At 37.9% G+C, this 18276-nt stretch overlaps 1 protein-coding gene across 4 annotated transcripts in view; it reads left to right on the plus strand.

The window, feature by feature from the left end:
* CRIM1 (cysteine rich transmembrane BMP regulator 1) overlaps window positions 1-18276 on the plus strand; it is a 194070-nt gene that overhangs the window by 131146 nt on the left and 44648 nt on the right. For all 4 annotated transcript variants that reach the window (XM_012788414.3, XM_012788415.3, XM_012788417.3 and 1 more), the window contains one exon: window positions 11392-11520. In XM_012788414.3, coding sequence (XP_012643868.1) covers window positions 11392-11520 — 129 coding nt within the window. The remainder of the gene's footprint in view (window positions 1-11391; window positions 11521-18276) is intronic.

Here is an 18276-nt window from a genome sequence, read left to right on the forward strand (position 1 = left end):
GTAGCTTTTGTCAACCCAATAGAATTTTAACATTTTAACTAGTAGTAATCACACTGTCTGACTTTAAGAGATGGTCTTTTTTTTACCTAAATATGGCTACATTAGAGGATCTTATTTTAAAGTCTCATCTCCTTCTACCATTTGTCTCAGTTCTAAGGAATGGATTGCTGTCGACACGCCTGTATGTAAAGCACCTGATTATACTTTTCATAGGAAGCATGTTTGTTCCCACCCACACAAGGTCCAGCTAGATAATGAAATCATTTTTAAAAAACATAGCAAGACTTACATATTCAACTGAAGTGTTTTCCTTTCAAAATAGTTATATGGAAAAGCTGTTTGTATATTCCAGGAATACAATCACTCAGAATATTTTCAGTACTTCTCTTTTGAAACTGATTTGAGAGCTTGCAGCACATACAATTGAATATCCTTAGTTTTGTAAACCCCTGACTTTGAAGGTTTATTAGACTGTAGGAAATAGCCAAAGTCATTCACATCTAAGTCTGGTTAAAAAAAAAAAGTGCATGATCCAGTAGGATAAAACTGTTCAGAGGAAGCAAAAAGTGACAGTAAAATAAAGGCACTTTGTCTTCAATGACATAGTAATTTGCTCTGAAAGCAACTATGAAGAGAAGTTTCAAATAGAATTTTAACATGAATGGCATTTCAGCATAAGAATATTGCCTCCCAAAGTGAGTGCTTTTATCAATAACACTTGCTTCTAAGTACAACTTCTGGTGTGTTTATGAAAAAAAATCAATTCACCTACTACATAGTATTTTTATGACTTCTAGGGACAAGAGGCATATATTGAAGTGGGCATATATTACAACATTTTTGTGAAATTGCAGGTACTCCATGCAAACATATTTTCAAATAAATTATAAAATAATTTGCATATAGAAATAACTCTTTTAAAATAGGTGAACCCAATGTAATTTATTTTTAATATTTCAGTTTTCTAGTTCCACTTCTGATTATGCTATTTTTAATGGTTTCATGGTATAGTCTTACCATCTTATAAGGACAAAATAATTTCACATTGTTTAATACATGAGGATTAGCATTGTAGATAGTGAACAAATCCAGTGAATCAATATTAAAGACCCCCTGAGAACTATTTTCTGTGCTGTGTCTGATTATTGAAGATAAAATGTCACACAAATGTATAAAACACTTGCTGAAATACTATTGTAAAGTACTAGGACAGACTAAAGGACAAGAAATGTCCATTAAAGAACATCTCTTGCATATTTTGCAGCAACATAGTGAAACACAACTAAGAGTCCTCTAGAAAATCCTGAGGCCAAGTACTTGGTCCTGTGGACCCTGAGAAGCAGGTAGCTTTCATAGTGGCTGCTGGAGCCAGCTGAGGGTTAGGATTGTCAACCACCTCCTCAGTCAGACCTCATAGCATGCAGTCTGCGTGCCGACCTCCTCTCTGGCTATAGCTTGTTCTTTTCTACTTAAAATTTGCCTAGGCCCCCATTTCCTTACTATCAAAAAGTATTCATTGATGATAGAATTTGAGGCTGCCTTGGCTCTATTTTGGAATCACAGGAGGTATATTCACATGCTCGTGTCTGTAGTCTTTCTGTAGTCAGGGCCTACCAGTTGCCCGTGTGTGTGCCTTGCGCTGTGGTCAAGCCTGCCTTGGTTTGACTATCAGTAAGAAGGCATGAAATCGTGTTCTTCACTCTCAGACAGCTATTGCCCTACATGTTCAGCTCACTTTTAAAACAATCCAGGAAGTCTCTCTTTGTTAGGGAAGCTAAAGTTATGTTCAGAAATAATAAGCTGTCAGTTTGGGATAGTCTCATACCTTGGATACTGAGAAGGATCAGCAAGCTCAGATCTTTTCAAAACCATAAAACTCTCATCCTTTCTGGGAACCAAGTTTTTAAAAGATTGCATGGAGACTTTATGCCAGGCGAATTGCACAGGAGGTGTTCCACAGTACTGCGACAGAGATACTGAGAACATTATTCTTTGCATGAAATACCCCCAATGTTATTGTTATGAAAGTACTGGTTGAACTTTCTCTTCCTGTGAACATAAATTTGAGATCACTGACTGACTAAGATTTGCTGATCAAAGACGGTTTTTACAGATGGGTCTTCTGCATCGTCTTTCAACTTGAGAACTACAGATAAAAGATACGAAAGTCGTATAAATGATACCGCGATGAGTTCGCCCTCGCCCCTAAAGATCCAGCAAAGCCCCCATCATGAGAGAGGAAGAACCAGGACAGCCAGGCACACAGAATCATTGTTTCAACTCACACTGGACAAGCTGATTACTAAGAGATTTCTGTTCTCTTGGAGACACCACAGACATAGTCGAAATGTGCAACAATGATGTCAGACTGCTACTCAGCAAATGTGAAAGGCGCCACTGGCCGGTCACTAACATGCTCCAAAGCTTACCAGACCATATGAAAAGGCAGCTCAAACCCACCCACATCTCAGATGCTTTTCACATTATCAGTGGAGATGGAAAATGATGCTTAAGTTACAATGGACAGGGTTCAGAGTGCCGAACCAATTGTCATGCCATTTATCAGCTGGGCTCTTTGGAGGCCTGTGAAAGGGCTCAGTCTGAGACCCTCTGAGCAGGCAGGAGCATCATTACATCAATAGTTACAGCAACAAGTAGTATTCACGTAACCCCTAGAGTTTATGGAACAGTCTCCGTTTCTCCTTTTTACAATCTTATTTGAATCTTACAGAAATGTTGTGAGGTAGAAATAGTGAGTATTCCTGTTTTCTGGAAGCCCAGAGAGGTCCATCTCTCACCATGTTACATAATGAGAGAGCAGGGACTCGAGCTCAGTTTTCTGGCTCCAAGTCCGTGACCTTGGCCCTGCTTCCCTGTAGACCCCCCATCATGAGAAAAGAGAAGATGTGGAAAACAGACTGTGAATATGAAAGTGCTCGATCATTGTGGCTTAGGTTCAAAAGCCATTCTTGCTCCTGGCTCCATCCTCGTTGTTGAGACCCAGTTACTGTTGTTCTGACCTCGGTGGCCTCGCCTTTGATCTTTCCCTGAGCCTCTGCCTAGAATTTTGACCTTGCTGTTTGACCTCTGGGAAAGCTGTTTCCTGCTCCCATTGGTTCATTCCTGCTTCCCCCCACCTAGGGACACAGCTCAGTCCAGGAGCCTTGACCTGGTCTCTCTATTTTCTCAGGCTAGAGTTCTGCCCAGCCTCGGTCACGGCCCGCCAAACTCCAGGCCCTGGTCCCTGACTGTTGGCACTGAAGTCCCCACTGCGTAAAGTAAATACTCAGCTTCCCTCAGTCTGCTAGGCCCTGGGAAACCATCGCCAGCACTTGTGCATTCTAGTCTGGCCTCTTCCTCGTCTCCCTCTGAGCCTTGCCAGTGTTTGATTAATCAGGCGGCAAATTTGCTGAGCAGTCAGCAGAAGTACCCATACTTCATCCAGTGGAAGATGAGTTCCTGAGTTGAATGCGTGCCCAGCTATTTTCAGCACTATTATAATAACACTTTTTCATTTGGCATCATCAAGGAATGGGGTAGTTCCAAAAGTGAATTCTTCAGATAATTGGGATTTGGGGTGTCAGATATTATGTTAAGGAGTTTGATGGGAGGCCTCCTATAATGCTTTGTGTACTTTTGTGCCTTCTTAAGCTGAAGATGTGGATCATATTTTCACCCATTTCAGGATACTGAGTGTCCACCCTGAGTATTTCATTTTGGACCGCTTGGATTTTGGAGATTTTCACGCAGTTTTCACTATTATAAGTGTGTCAAGCTTACAGCAGCCTTCAGATTTGACTTGTGCTTCTGTGGTACTCATTAATTGAGTGTCTACTATATGCAAAGATCTGCCGCAGTGACTGCCCAGTCCTCTAAAAGTTAGGAAATTAATTAGAGATTCAGCCTTTTACGGACAACATGTTCCTGACTTCAGGTGCTTAGATGTCTTTTTTCCTCCTTGTTCATTCATTGAGCAATATTGCAGGTCAAATAATATGCTAGATACTGAGGTTAACAGTGAATGAAGTATTGTCCCTAACATAGTAGGCCCTTCCTCCCTGGTTCTCAGTTATTTCCCAAAAAGTTGGGTTGAGATTACTAGAACTCTTATCATTTAACTCACCACCCCAAATTGAACATAACTGTTAAAATGGGCACACACAGAAACACAGATACGTATGAATATGGCACATTTTTTCCAGTTAAAGGCTACCAAGATGTATTCCCTATGAAAATTAACAATAAAAAGAATAGAATAAAATATAAGACAAGTGTAAATTGTCTAGATTATTCTTGGAATCCAGTGATAATTCTTTGAGCTGTCTCAAGCTGAATTCCTGGAAAAAGATATTCTACTCTATATGAAAATTTTTTTAATTTTTCTTTTGTAGCCTCTTAATAATAATCTCCTAATCATACTACCATCTTTTCCTACTAAATATGATATTGGTAAAAGAAGAAAAATATATCCAACAGCCAAGATTCCTTAGAAAAAGCATACAAAGTTAATAAATAGGTCTAAAATAAATATATGGTTGCTTTTCTGTCTGATCACGAAATAATACAAATCTTGGGAACATTTTCACACCATTCATTTTAAAATAAGAAACTGCTCTGAGATAAGTACTTCAGAAATTACAAGGGTGTAGGTGTTGTTATGAGAAATATATACAAAGGAAAAAAGGATAACTAAATGTGTAGTGGCTGAAAGAATTTGAAAACTCCAACTGTAGGAGATTTTTTTCCATGACTTAATGAGACTTTCTTAAGCACACATTCATAACCCGGTGGAAATTCCCACTTCCAGATTAGGGAATTTTTGTATCCTTGGTGGTTTTTTTGTTTCGTTTCGTTTTGTTTTTTCCTTATTTTCCACATTAATAGAGTTTTCCCTCTAACTTCATTTGGGAAAAATTTCGTCTTCACTGTACTTCTCTTCCCAGGCTGCAGTTATGCTGACAATTTAGTGGTTTATTTAAATGGTGTTCTGACTAGTTGTGGGTCACATTTGAAAAGCAACTATGGTAAAAGAATGACATATGAAGATGGAGTAAAACAGATAAGCTGTCTCCTTTGGTTCTGTCTTGGCCAGCCTTTATCTCCAGTTTTATGGCCCTTGAAGGACTACCATGAACTGGTGGGGCTGTAGGAGACCTGGCATATTTAGCCATTGAGCTGCCATATAAAGTGAGTGAAGCTTTGGAATTTTCCCACTCATAGGGTATTCACATGGCTTAACCAAGTCCAGCCCCCCCACCCCCCAAAAGCTAAGAAAGAGTACCTGAATTAAGTTTGCAAAGAGAACATAATCGTTCATTTTTGCCTCTCACGATCAAATAAGCAGGCTTGGGAATTTATAGAGAAAAGCTATGGAAAATATGCAAAGCATTATTAAAGCCCAAAAGGGGAAGTAATAAGAGAAACATGAGACAGATAAGAATTAGTAGCTTCATTTATCTTATTACTTCTACTTGAAATTTTTTTTAACTTACAAAAGAAATAAATGTAAGACTGTATCTGCCTTTAAAAAGAAATTTCCTATAGGGAGCCTTTTCCAGAAAGACTTTTCTTAGCATGCAGGGGCCAGGGGTGTGAATATGGATGCGTATGTTGGTGTGGACAATAGCTGTCCACACCCAAGCCCCCCAGACCTGCCGCTGGCTCAGAGTACAGCACGGTGCAGCAGGACTCCCGAGAGGCAGTTGCAATCTGGAACCAGGGTTGATTACCCTCCTGACAGAGGCAGTGCTACCCAAGAGGAATGGCTCTGTGTGCCTTCCACAGTTGGGCCTTTCCAGAACCACCCACACACACTCAAGAGCTACCAATTGGCTGTCAGCCCTCCCGTGGTTGCTAATCAGAGAGAGCGCTAGACATGTTTCTCAGTGGAGATAATCAGTATTATTTACAAATGATAACCAGCTCATAGTAATCAAGGCAATAAGAATCTTATGTGGATTAATTCAAAACCAGAAGTTCAGTGGAGTAAGACATATTAGACACCAAGTTCAAAGCATCTGTTAACATTTTCATTTAAGCTACATACACCTGAATATAAAACCCAGTCATTATATCACTTCAGAAGCAAATAAACATAATTGTTACACATTTTAAAATAACTGAGGGTCAGAATATATTCTTCTTTGTTCATTGTTCTCCCAAGGTCATTGGACTATATAACGTGATAAGACTGATTAAAAAAACCTTAAATCAGCTTCTTAAGAAATTGGATTTGGATTTCAATTTCTTCTCTTGCTGCTTTTTGGAGAATTTTTCATAAAATAAAATAACCAAAAGCAATAAAGTAAAGAGCTGAGATTTGTTTAACACATTTATAATACCTAAATAATCAAGTATATGTTATTTTATGGTCTACTAACATGGCCTTGGAGGTAGAATCATGATTTTCATTTTAACTTCATATTCTTGACTAAATTAGCATCACAGTGCCTTAATTTCCCCACTATAAGGGGAGAAAGTAAAATTGCTCATAGAAAATACTTGAACATCAATATAAAATATTGGTGGTGTAGCTTCAGAAATTTAGTGTTTGAGGCTCGCTGATTTTTAAAAAATATTAACATTTTTCAGGAAATATTTTACCTGATAAGGCATTTGTTGGGCTTCCTAGAATATGAAAGAAATATCCCTACATTTAAATAAATGTGAGATAAAAGAACCAGTATGTGGTTTGTTATTGCATGTTACAAGAGATTTTCTTCCAGAATTTTATCTCTAGACTTGGGATAAGAATTGGTGGCTTAGTATCTGCACTCCTGACACAATCCCAAGAGTTCTTGTAAAAATAGCTCTTCTGAACAGTGCAAGGTGCTTGGAGAGTCTAAAAATCCTTCAAGAAGACAACAGGTTGAGAACAATGGTTCCCACTCAGATGTAGAGTAGGAAACAGCAAACTGGTTATAGACATAACAAACACCCATTTTTGTTCTTTATTGCTTCTAGGCTCAGAAACTATTTCTAGAATTCTTCTCCACAAAGAAGCTGTTCCAGGGTTCCCTTTAGAAATAGTTGTAGCCAAAGACAATGAATTCCTGCTGTTTCAAGCCTTCTTCCTTTGGAGGACATTAAGGTATTTCTTTGATTCCTCAGCCGATTCAATACAAGATGAGATGGAATTTCAGGGTGATCCTGTAAGCAGTACTTCATTGAATTTCCCCTCACCAAAACTCCACCTTTATGCAAGTATTTCCTCATTCTCCTAAATGAAGAGATCCAAGACCATTTGTCTCCTTTCAAAGAGTGCTGCCACCACATCTCTGCCCAGCCAATGTAAAGGGAGACAGTTGTCTTTGCTCCAAGCAACAGGGATCACGTGCAGTAATGCATCAGTGTCTCCACAAGTCTTAGCAGGACCTCTGTTCAGCCGAACTCTGTCAACCAAACTCCCCGAGGACGGGATCACCACCACCATCCTTCTGGAAAGGCATGTCCTCTCTGGCACATAAGATTTCAGTGTCAGACACAGTGTAATACAGGAGCACACAAATGTAGGATCAAGTGAGAGTCTTTGGGCCAAGACCCATCAGATATTTTCCGCAAAGTATTCAGAGCATTGTTAGATAGTTTAAAGTGGGGGATGATAATTATTCCTGATGAACAAATTTCAGGATTCTCTAACTTTTTAGACAAGCAGAATGCACATTTCATATATTTCATTTCCTCAAGCTGCTTTATCTGGATGAGAAAAAAATTGTATTGCCATGATTCTAGATTCTCTTCTCCCACCAATAACTTCCTTGGATAAAAACTGCATTACAAATCTAACCAGCTCTTGACCGTTGTTCTTTAAGTACCATAAATGTAATATTGATTTAAAGTGCTTTAATTCAGAATAGTGTCAAACGTGTCTGTCTTTGGAGTTAATTATTTAGAATAAGAAATTGAATTTCAGTTGTCTCATGGCACTTTTTTCTCAAAAAATTGCCCCGACAGTAATAGGGCCAGTTCTGAGATACATACTAATACATTGGACTGTTTAAAGATAATCAGATTTTTTACTAGATCACATATATAGATAGATCATTTATGTATTTATAGATCATATTCTTCTAATATTGTTCTCACAAAAAATATCTAACTACTTTAGATATGGCCTTACATGGTAGGAAACCAAGCACTAAAATGTTGGGAGAATGATGAAAAGCAACAGAATGTAATGCATGACTTTAAATAAAATGGTAGGAGACGACTAGTTGCCTGCAAATGTATCTATTACAAATCAACAGTTACTCCAGTGACATAGGAAAATAGCAGTAAAGACTTAAGAAACATGTGTCACCACCCCCAAAAGGCTTTTAAAATTTGTTCCAGTTTGTATCTAAAGAGGAAAATGATATGTATTTAAATGAAATGCGAACTGTTAAAAATGCCCATTTAAAAAAAAAGTAGACGTCTATCTATATTTAATACATATCACAGTGAATATTATCATATTCAGCTTAATCTATTGAAGGGAAATTGAATAGTTCCAGAGTAAACTGACAATTTTTATGAATAAATGATTCTGTTTTAATATTAAATATTGAGGGTGTCAAAATTTGAAACGTATGTACTTCTCAATTTCTTCCATCTAATGTAGGATACAAGTGGATGAGAAGATAGTAAGTGTGGAAATACAAAACAATTTTTTGTTTCTTGCACATGACCACATTGGTCTGAGAGCTGGAAGATATTCAGTAGGATTTGTTTTACCTAAAATATTTAACATGCACGTTGTGGGGCCAGCATATACTGAACAGCCCTTTCATTGGTGCATTTTTTTTTATTTGTTCAAGTAAAAAAGCTGTTACACTGAATGTTTTAAGAAACATGTTGAATGTTTTTTCCTCTCCTAGAGAAATACATTTTAGGTGTACATCTGTGACTGTATACCTGGCTGATAAAGCCATTTGGACAAAATATGGGACTACAAAAGTCAGTGTTATAGTTCTGATCATCAGACAACCCAGTCCATTTTTTTTTTTCATTTACTTTCTAGCCACACAACCCTAATCCCATACATTAATCTTACTAATACCAAAAAATAGCATATACATCACTATTGAGAAAAAATATCCTTTAGACGTGGAAGATCACCTTTGTAAAAGTTGGACAAATACATTCCCTTAACAAATCCCTAAAATTCACTGAAAGGAAAATTCCACACCACCACCCTACGATTATTATGCATTTTTCAGTGTCAGTTTAATCTACTTAAATATATTTTTTTCCATGATATACTTTCTGAAGGCAAAAGCTTCTCATAAACTTCGTATCTTAAATGTCAGCAAAAGTTCAAGGTTTTGGTCTGTGTAGATACACTCAAGAAGTTTCTTTACCCATAAGTCGCCCACTAAAGCAGTGCATGTGGAGTTCAGAATCCACCTCTAATCCTTGGTCTTAATAATGCTCTAGAACATCGAACTCTCTCCACACTGTGATAACCTGTTGGTGGAGTTTACTGATGCATGTCTTCTGCTCTCTCTGTCTTATATTTGTGGTTAGAATAATTTTGACAAAACACTGGTAGTCTTGTGACTGAAGACTGGAACAGAATCATTGTTTTGGGTGGCCAGTAAGAATAATGATAAAAGAAAAACTAATAGGTTTGAAACTGAAGATGTTTACAGTATAAATCTTAAGAGGCTATAGGAAAGTGGCAATACCATATCTAATTCGTCTTAAAACTTGTCTAAAATTATAACTACTTTTTGATGTTTACCGTTACCTGACAGAAAGAATACTTTAGTCATTGAAAGAAATCAGAAATTTTATAGCAGTGGAAAGTCTGTATGAAAATGTCAGGACGATGTTCTTCAAACTGCATGTTGTAATAAAAAAAGAGAATATGTGCTGTAGCCACTTCGTACATATTTTAACTGGGAGAATGCTGATCAAAGCATCTCTTTAACAAGTCGTCATTGCCTACTACCTGTGAAGAGTTGAGTCATTGTGCCCTTTTAGCAGATGGATAAAAATTTAGAACTCTTGATCTGAGCAGTGACAGCTAAAATACTTATTTTGGTCTCTGTTCCATGGTAACAGAGGATGAAACTTGAGAAGACAGTGTGGACTAATGGATAGAGTGTTGGACAGGAGGTCAGGATCCTCTGTTCCTTTCTATTCCCAGCCTGCTACTGGGTTGCTATGTAAACTTAGATAGGCCAGTTCCCCCCTCTGCACTTCATATTTTCCATCTGTAAAAATGTAGGTAGAGACATTCTGTACTTAGCCTCCTTCCCAAAGATATTATGAGAAACAGCTTGCTTGGAAGAAGCTCATAGTATCTTTTGGTTGAAAAGATGCTACGTAAATATGTCAGTGTCTCTGTTCCCTTTGGCAGCACTGTCCCCACAACTGTCATCATGTAAACTCTGTCTCACTGATGCGCTGTAAGACAGGTAACCTCAAAGCAGGCTTTGCATTTCCCAGAAGCTAAGAATATGACTCTGGAGTCAGGCTGCCTGCGTTTGAATTTTGGGTCCACCCCTTACTTATGCTGTGACCATGAGCAGGTCAGCGTGCTAGATTTCCTTGTCTGTCAAATGGGCACAAGGACAGTGCCCCCCTCATTGGAGTGTGGGGAAACATTTATGAACAGCAGCCCAGTAAACGTTCCCTAAACACATAATGCACTTGCTGTAAGTGTATGTAGTTGCTGTGATTACCCAGAGCAATTCTTCATCACCGTGGCACAGAAAGTAGTGTCACCTCTGGTTCTGGTTTCTTTTGTGACTCCCGTCCCAGCCTGGCTGCCCGCTCTTCTGTCTGAATGCTTGCATCTCCCTCTGCCATGCCCACAAGCCTCTGGGCCCTGGGGGGTAAGCTCTCCTACTCACTGTTATCTGTCATATCATCTCTCGTAAGTAAGGGAGTGTCACATAAAAGATAAAAGAAATCCAGGTGTTTTAAACTGGTCTCAAAAACTGATTTATTAATTTGAAGAAGAAACGCTAGCAAATTTCAAGAGCATTGCAGAATGGGGAGTGAGATAATTGACAGTTGGCAGCTGTGTCCTGATTATTGTAAGAAATAAACTCAGAAAGCATCAGACAGAAATAGAACAGTTAATTTAAATGAAGTTCATTGCATCCTTTCTCATCTACTTTCCATAGTGGTGACCATCAGAGAAGAATTGTGTGAGGGTACCAAAAAATGCGTACATTGCTCAAACCCAAAGAAGTAGAGCATTCATGTTTTTAAAAATCTGAATAAAAATATTTCTGTTTTAGGGGTTTAAGGACATTACAATAATATACAAGTTTAGGATTTGATGAAAATTATCGATTAGATTTTCATAACTTACTGCGGTGTGGGATTTCAGAGATTGAGTAGCACCTTAGAGGTAATTATATGTTTCATTGATTCTTTTTTTTTTCTTTTTATTATTAGAACCAACCTACATCACAATTGATCCACCCGCATGTGGGGAGTTATCAAACTGCACCCTGACGGAGAAGGACTGCATTTATGGTTTTAAACTTGATCACAATGGTTGTCGAACTTGTCAGTGTAAAAACAGTGAGTAGATGGAAGACTTTTTTTTTCCCTAAGGCCTAATATGATGTTGTCAAAGCATATTATGTGATTGAATATCTTTTTCACTCCCGTTCAGACATTCCCTTGACAACCTGAAAGAAAGGGGGGGGAAAAGTTACACTTACATAAACAAATACATAGGCATTTGGGGAAAAGAGCTGTTGCTTTATTCTGGTTTGCAGCTCTGTCTCCTTGTGTTCAGATGCTCTTTGGTGTCCAGTTGCATCAGGAGTGCATCCTTCTGGCCACCCAGAAGCCTCTCCCTACAGAACCCTCGCCAGGGTCATCCAGTGACAAGGAGGTCACTCACACATACGGTGTCACATTCCTCGTAATCCTTAGAATAAGCTTCACTTTGTTGACCCCGGCTCTGCCTCCATGTAGATTCCAATCATATCTCCAGGCCGTGACCTCTGAAACTCTATCAAGTATATTGCATTTCTTCCAGGAAAAAAAAAAAGAATACACCCTACATATTTAAAACTATTTTGAATTCCCCTAATTCTTCTACCAAAATAAACATCCTCAGTCCCCTTGGCCGTTCATCTGGTGACATAATTTCTACAGTTTTCTTGGTCTTTTCCACCACTTATAACAAACATGATGTCACTGTCCTTACATAAAGTGTGGCCCCAAAACAAACAAAATACTCCAGAATTTGGTCTGATCTGTGCAGTGCTATTATGTAGCCTAAGTTTGCATTTGCTCATTGAATTGGACACTGTTGGCTAACACTGAGTCTACAAGCAGCTGGAAACACTAGGTGCTTTTTATGTCACCTCTTGTTAGGTGGTTGTCATCTGTCTTTGAACATTTGTTTTTCTTTTATTGAGGCAAAATGTACATGTATAATTTATCATCTCTATCATTTTTAAGTGTACAGTTAATGGTAATATGATTCTTTAATGATATAAATGCAGGGCTAAATTTCATAAGAAATTATCCTAATGGTTTTGAACCATTTTCTAACTATTTGGGATACTTTTGAATCTTGACAATGTGATCTTATACTTTATGCCTCCCAGCTTATATTAAATAAGCACAACGTACATTTCCTCATCTAAATCAATGAATTAAAATAAGTTCAACTACAGAACCAAGGACAGAGATTTGTAGTACTGAAGACCTTCCTACAAAGTGACATTGAATGTAATCTTCATTCCTTATTTAGCTAACAGAACACCAGGTCCATCTCCACAAGGCCTATGTCTTGTCTGAAATCAAAATACATTATATTATAGCACTCTTTTGCTGTATTTTAAAAATAAGCTGAAGTTAGTGGAGCCTGTGCTAGCTCCTAGTGCTCAATGCTTTTTTCCCATATGTCATAAATCACATGTTTGACAATTCTTTCGGAAGAATTTTCAGTTGTGAATGTCAAGTTGTGTAGTTTTTTAGACTTTTTTGCCCCTTTTGAATTGACATTTGGCCTGTTTTCTAAGATCTCTTCCATACTCTTTGATCTCTCCCAAACATAGACAGTGGCTCTATAATAAGCAGGTTTTCTGTGGGCCTTTGGGCTCAGAGACTTGGTCTTGATATAGATAGATGCTCACTTTCTGATTTATCAGTTAATCTCAGGCTTTACTGTCTTCATGACCTTAATAATTATCACTTAATTTTGTAAAAATGTTTTAACAAAGAAGATACAAAATAGGAGTTAAGTAATTTTGTTTTCTCCCTTACGTGTTACCCTCACACTATCTGCACAGTGGAGTTAGTGCTATTCGGTCATTAAATATGAAATGTCCAATTTTGAATCCAAAGTATTTATAGTATCTCAAACAAGAAGCAGTACAGTCGATCAAAGTATGTACCTAAACCATCAACACAGTTTTGCCATCTTAATGATAGCTTGTTTATGCCAGCAGCGAGGAAGCCTGAAGAGCAAGTGGTGATGAAATCACAAGAGTTGTTTTCCACAGCTTGTTGAGAATTGAATATTTTTCCTTGCACAAAGCCTGGAAGAAGTGTTAGTCAGTTGGTGCAAGGTCTTGTGAATACAGTGGATGACGGAGTTTCCAAGTCCAGCTTCTGTAATTTGAGCAGCATTATTTGTGCAACATGTGGTTGAACATTGTCTTGCAAGAGGATTGCCCGATCTCTGTTGACCAACCTCGGCTGCTTAATCACAAGCATTCTTATCATGTTATCTAGTTGGTTGCAGTAGACATCCTCTGTAATCGGTTGACCAGGTTTGATGAAGCTGTAGTGGATAATACCAACACTGGACCACCAAACAGATACCATTAGCTTTTTTTGATGAATATTCGGTTTGGGACTGTGTTTCAGCACTTTATCCTTACCTGACCATTATGCCAAATGCTCGAAATTGTCAAAAAGAATCCATTTTTCATCACATGTAACAACAGAATATCTAAATGGTTAGTCTTTATGTTGTGACAGCAAAGAAAGGCAGCTTCAAGATAGTGTTTCTTCTGATGCACGTTTAATTCATGCAGAACCACCTATCCAGCTTCTTTACCTTGCCAATTTGTTTCAAATGGTCCAATATTGTCAGAACAGTAACATCAAACCTTGCTGCTAATTCATGTGTAGGTTAAGATGGATTCACTTCCACTACAGCTTTCAGCGCATTATTGTAGACCTTGGTTTCAGGTTGCCCATGTGGCTCATTGTCAAGATTAAGATCACCAAAACGGAACTTCTCAGTCAATGTACTATGCGTTCATGGGCCACATCCTTCACAAACACTTGTTGACATTTCAAGCTCTCTGGGCTGCATCAGTTCCATGATGGAACTCATATTAAAAAATAACACAAATTTTCGACTTCTCCATGGTTTCATAATCAGTCTAAAAAAATTTTGGAAGATAATCACAAGCCAAAGTGTGCATTTGAAAGACTGAGGATGTACCTTCACGATAAAAATAAAACAAGAAGTGTCAAAGTGAAATGTCAGAGATATCCAGCTGTCAAACTTAGTATTTAAGGAAATTGGGCATTTCATGCTTAATAACCTAATGAAAACAGAGTTTATAAAACTGTTGTTGTGCTTGTAATTATTGCTATCTTTAAATTCCCTATAAGCCTCCACCTATCTGGGGCTGCCCTGCCCCCCTGCACTTGATTTTGTTCAGGGAGGGGTCAGTCCTTGTTGCACAGTGATCTGCCTTTTATACTTCCCTTTGGAAAGCCAAGTTCACTAGAGAGTTGCCTTGGCAGCCCACATTTGTTTACTCAAATAGCCAACTTTGTTTTTTTAACAGCAAGATAAATTGGTAATGATGTTTTGAAGAGTTTATAACTAAGTCTTTTTAATGCCTCTTGAGCTACACATTCTTTCTGAACATGGAATCGTACCTCAATTTTTTCTGAACTTTTAAAAAGTCTAAAAATACAAATTTTATGATGCCCAATCACCTCATCCACCACCTTCATTTGGATTTTGCTCTTATGAAATTTTGGCCACCCTGTCATGCTTATATAAGACTCTGATCACCTCACAAGGAGCCTTTCATGCTTAATGTCAAAGAAGCAATTTCTCCTAAATGTCATTGAAGTGAGTCAAATATATTTATGGGCATTTTGTAAACTGAGACTACTAGGAAGTTCCTCATCTACTCTGTCTTTAAGTTAGTGTTGTATTTTTTAAACATTTTTAAATAAATTAGCTTTTACGTTGATGTATACCATCCTAGTGAATCTCCATCTCATTCACACTTTAGGAAGAAATGTGTACAATAGACATATTTATGTCAGTGATTGTTTTTACATATAAATCCTTATTAGCCATTCATTATTTGCGATTTTTATCTATTTGTAGCTATATCTAGTCTTCTTCCTTTCCTCTTCCCTCCTTTCTTTCTCCACCTAATATTAAAACAGTACCTGCCAAGTGTTTTAGGCACTCTACTAGATCTTAAGGCAACAAAAATGAGTAAAATGCAAGACCTGCTCTAAGAAAAAAAATCTGTAGCCGAAACACTAATGAAATAGCACTAATGAAAATTTTGAGCCAAGTGCTGTAACTTACAGAAGTAAATGCTTTTAAGGTAAAGGTTTGGTCCTTCAGAAGAACCCAGGCTTATGCCCATACCAAAGTAGGGAAATGACTGCCCACCTCCCAGGGCCATGCTAGGTGCTCAGCAGATACTGGCTGAGTGATTGAGCAAGGAACCATCAGGCTCGGGGATGCCTTTGGACATCATTGTTGTCTGAGATCTTGCCATTCTGATCATATGTCCATCTCATCACACTGAGTTTCCTGACCTGAGTCTTGCCATCTCACTGACTGCCATCCTACACCTAAAAACATAATTAAGCACTAATTGAAATTTGTCAGTTTGTCTATATCATACAGAATCCTTAGGCATGTAGCATTCTACTCTCATCTCCCCCACTCCTGTTGACAATCCTGACTATATTTGATAACTTCAGAAGCCTCACGTTTGGGAGGTAGGTTAGAGCAAACCAAATTGCCAGACCCTGGGTTGTCAGATTCTTGTGATTGTACACAGGTCTCCTCTTGGGCTCTGGCATCAGACTGACCTGCATCTGAGTGACAAGGACAAGATGTTTTATTTCTCTGGGCCTGTGTGCCCTTATCTGTAAAGGGCAGATAGTAATACCTAACTCATGGGTTATTTTGAGGACTGACTAAATGAATGAATACAGAGCTAGCTTCGTTGCCTGACATGTGGTCGTCGTTTACTCTGCACCGTAGCTGTTTTATAACATCCTTTTCTGAGTCTGCCCAAGATGACCGACAGGAAAGCCCCCATCATCCCTTCCTTCGTGCCCACAAGTTCGTCCTCTAAAGACACTTATATCAACAACTTTCCTTTTACTTTTTGATTTTAACCCTCTAATATTCTCTTCCTCCTTCTTGGTTGTAGAAAAAAAGAAAGTTCTTTGTAGTCAAAGATGACGTAGTATTTTTTTCCCCATTGTAGATGCTTGAGGAGCATTTATTTTGTCTAAAATTCTCCTTTACGTTATTTTTTCTGCATCCCATCAGAACCTTTTAAACATTTATACCTAAATTTTCTCTTATGGGTTAAAGCTAACTTTCATTGGCTTCAAGATTTCTTTTAAAAAAGCCAGCACCACATAGATACTCCCCCTCTCTTCATTGATTTGTTGTTTGCTCATTCACTCGTTCCTTTATCCATCTAGCATTTCTTGAGTGCCTACTATTTGTTAAGCACTATGGGGATACAACAAAAATACAAAGGAATCTTACCCTTGGCTCAGATTGGTGGTACATTGGTAAGCATATAAGAAGTGAAGTCAAAGCCCTGTAGAAACGTGTCCTTCAAAAATGTGTGGCAAGTATATGACAAAGGATTCATTTGTTTGAACATGTTGTATCTTTGCTATTTTGACCTGCAACAAATAACATTCTTGTAACACTGCTAAGCAAAGGAATGCATCAAGGACATCTCATCCGGAGAGTTCAAATTATTTCTGACTCAGTTCCTCAAAGACATATTTAGAATAAGGAAAAGAAATGTGGCAGAAAATGTTTAAGTGCAATAACAACAAAAAGTAAAACTAAAATAATTTTTGAATGATTTAAAGCTACTAACATTTTATTGATACAAGCTGTTAATAATATCACTTTTGAACCAAAATGTTTGTTTCTACCTAATGGACATGATACACTTCAGTTTACTATATAAACTCTGTATTAAATACCATCTAGGCCGGGCGCAGTGGCTCACACCTATAATCCTAGCACTCTGGGAGGTCGAGGCGGGAGCATCGCTGAAGGTCAGCAGTTCGAAACCAGCCTGAGCAAGAGCAAGACCCCGTCTCTACTAAAAATAGAAAGAAATTAATTGGCCAACTAAAAATATTTAGAAAAACTTAGCCAGATATGGTGGTGCATGCCTGTAGTCCCAGCTACTTGGAAGGCTGAGGCAGGAGGATTGCTTGAGCCCAGGAGTTTGAAGTTGCTGTGAGCTAAGCTGATGCCACAGCACTCTAGCCTGGGCAATAGAATGAGACTCTGTCTCAAATAAATAAATAAATAAATGCCATCTATATTAATTAAATGGCATCAGTCTTTTGGCATCTTAGTATCCACATCTTTAAACCAAGTGGATTTAACCAGATTTGTAATTTCTCTCCCAGCTTTAACATTCTTTAAATCTAAGAATTAACACTGCTTTAAGTAGAAACTGATGGAGACATGTAAAATTAATAGTAGCAAGGAAAAAATTTTTCAAGAAATACATGTCTGAATCAAGCAACCCAAGAAGCTTGCAGCATCAAATATAGGGAGCAGGCTCTTTGTTTTCATTTCATTGTAATTTTAAACTTACACCTGTCAGGGTCAGGATTGGAACCACTATTTGCAGTGTTGCATTTCTTTCTTTAATAGTGTCAGGAACTTCATGACTGTCCTTAACTGATAACAGGTTGGTAGTAATTGCCAGTATCCAAGAGCTTGAAATTCAGTTAGGTCCTCGCTTAACATCATCAGTAGGTCCTTGGAAACTATGACTTTAAGTAAAATAACGTATAGTGAAACCAATTCTTCCATAGGCTAATTGGTACCAATTTTTCCAGTTGTTAAGCACCTACAGCATATTTCTATTGGAAAAAAAAATCACCAAACTTCCAAATAAAGACCCCAAACCCCTTTGATATTAAACATTGAAATAAATGAGAGCTATACGTACATTTAAGAAAGATTAATAAAAACAAATGAGATAATTCTTTATCCAATTTTTGGTGAATTAGTGAGTGACTGCAGTCATAGTGGTGCTG

Source organism: Microcebus murinus, chromosome 3, assembly GCF_040939455.1.
Source record: "Microcebus murinus isolate Inina chromosome 3, M.murinus_Inina_mat1.0, whole genome shotgun sequence".
Classification (NCBI taxonomy): domain Eukaryota; kingdom Metazoa; phylum Chordata; class Mammalia; order Primates; family Cheirogaleidae; genus Microcebus; species Microcebus murinus.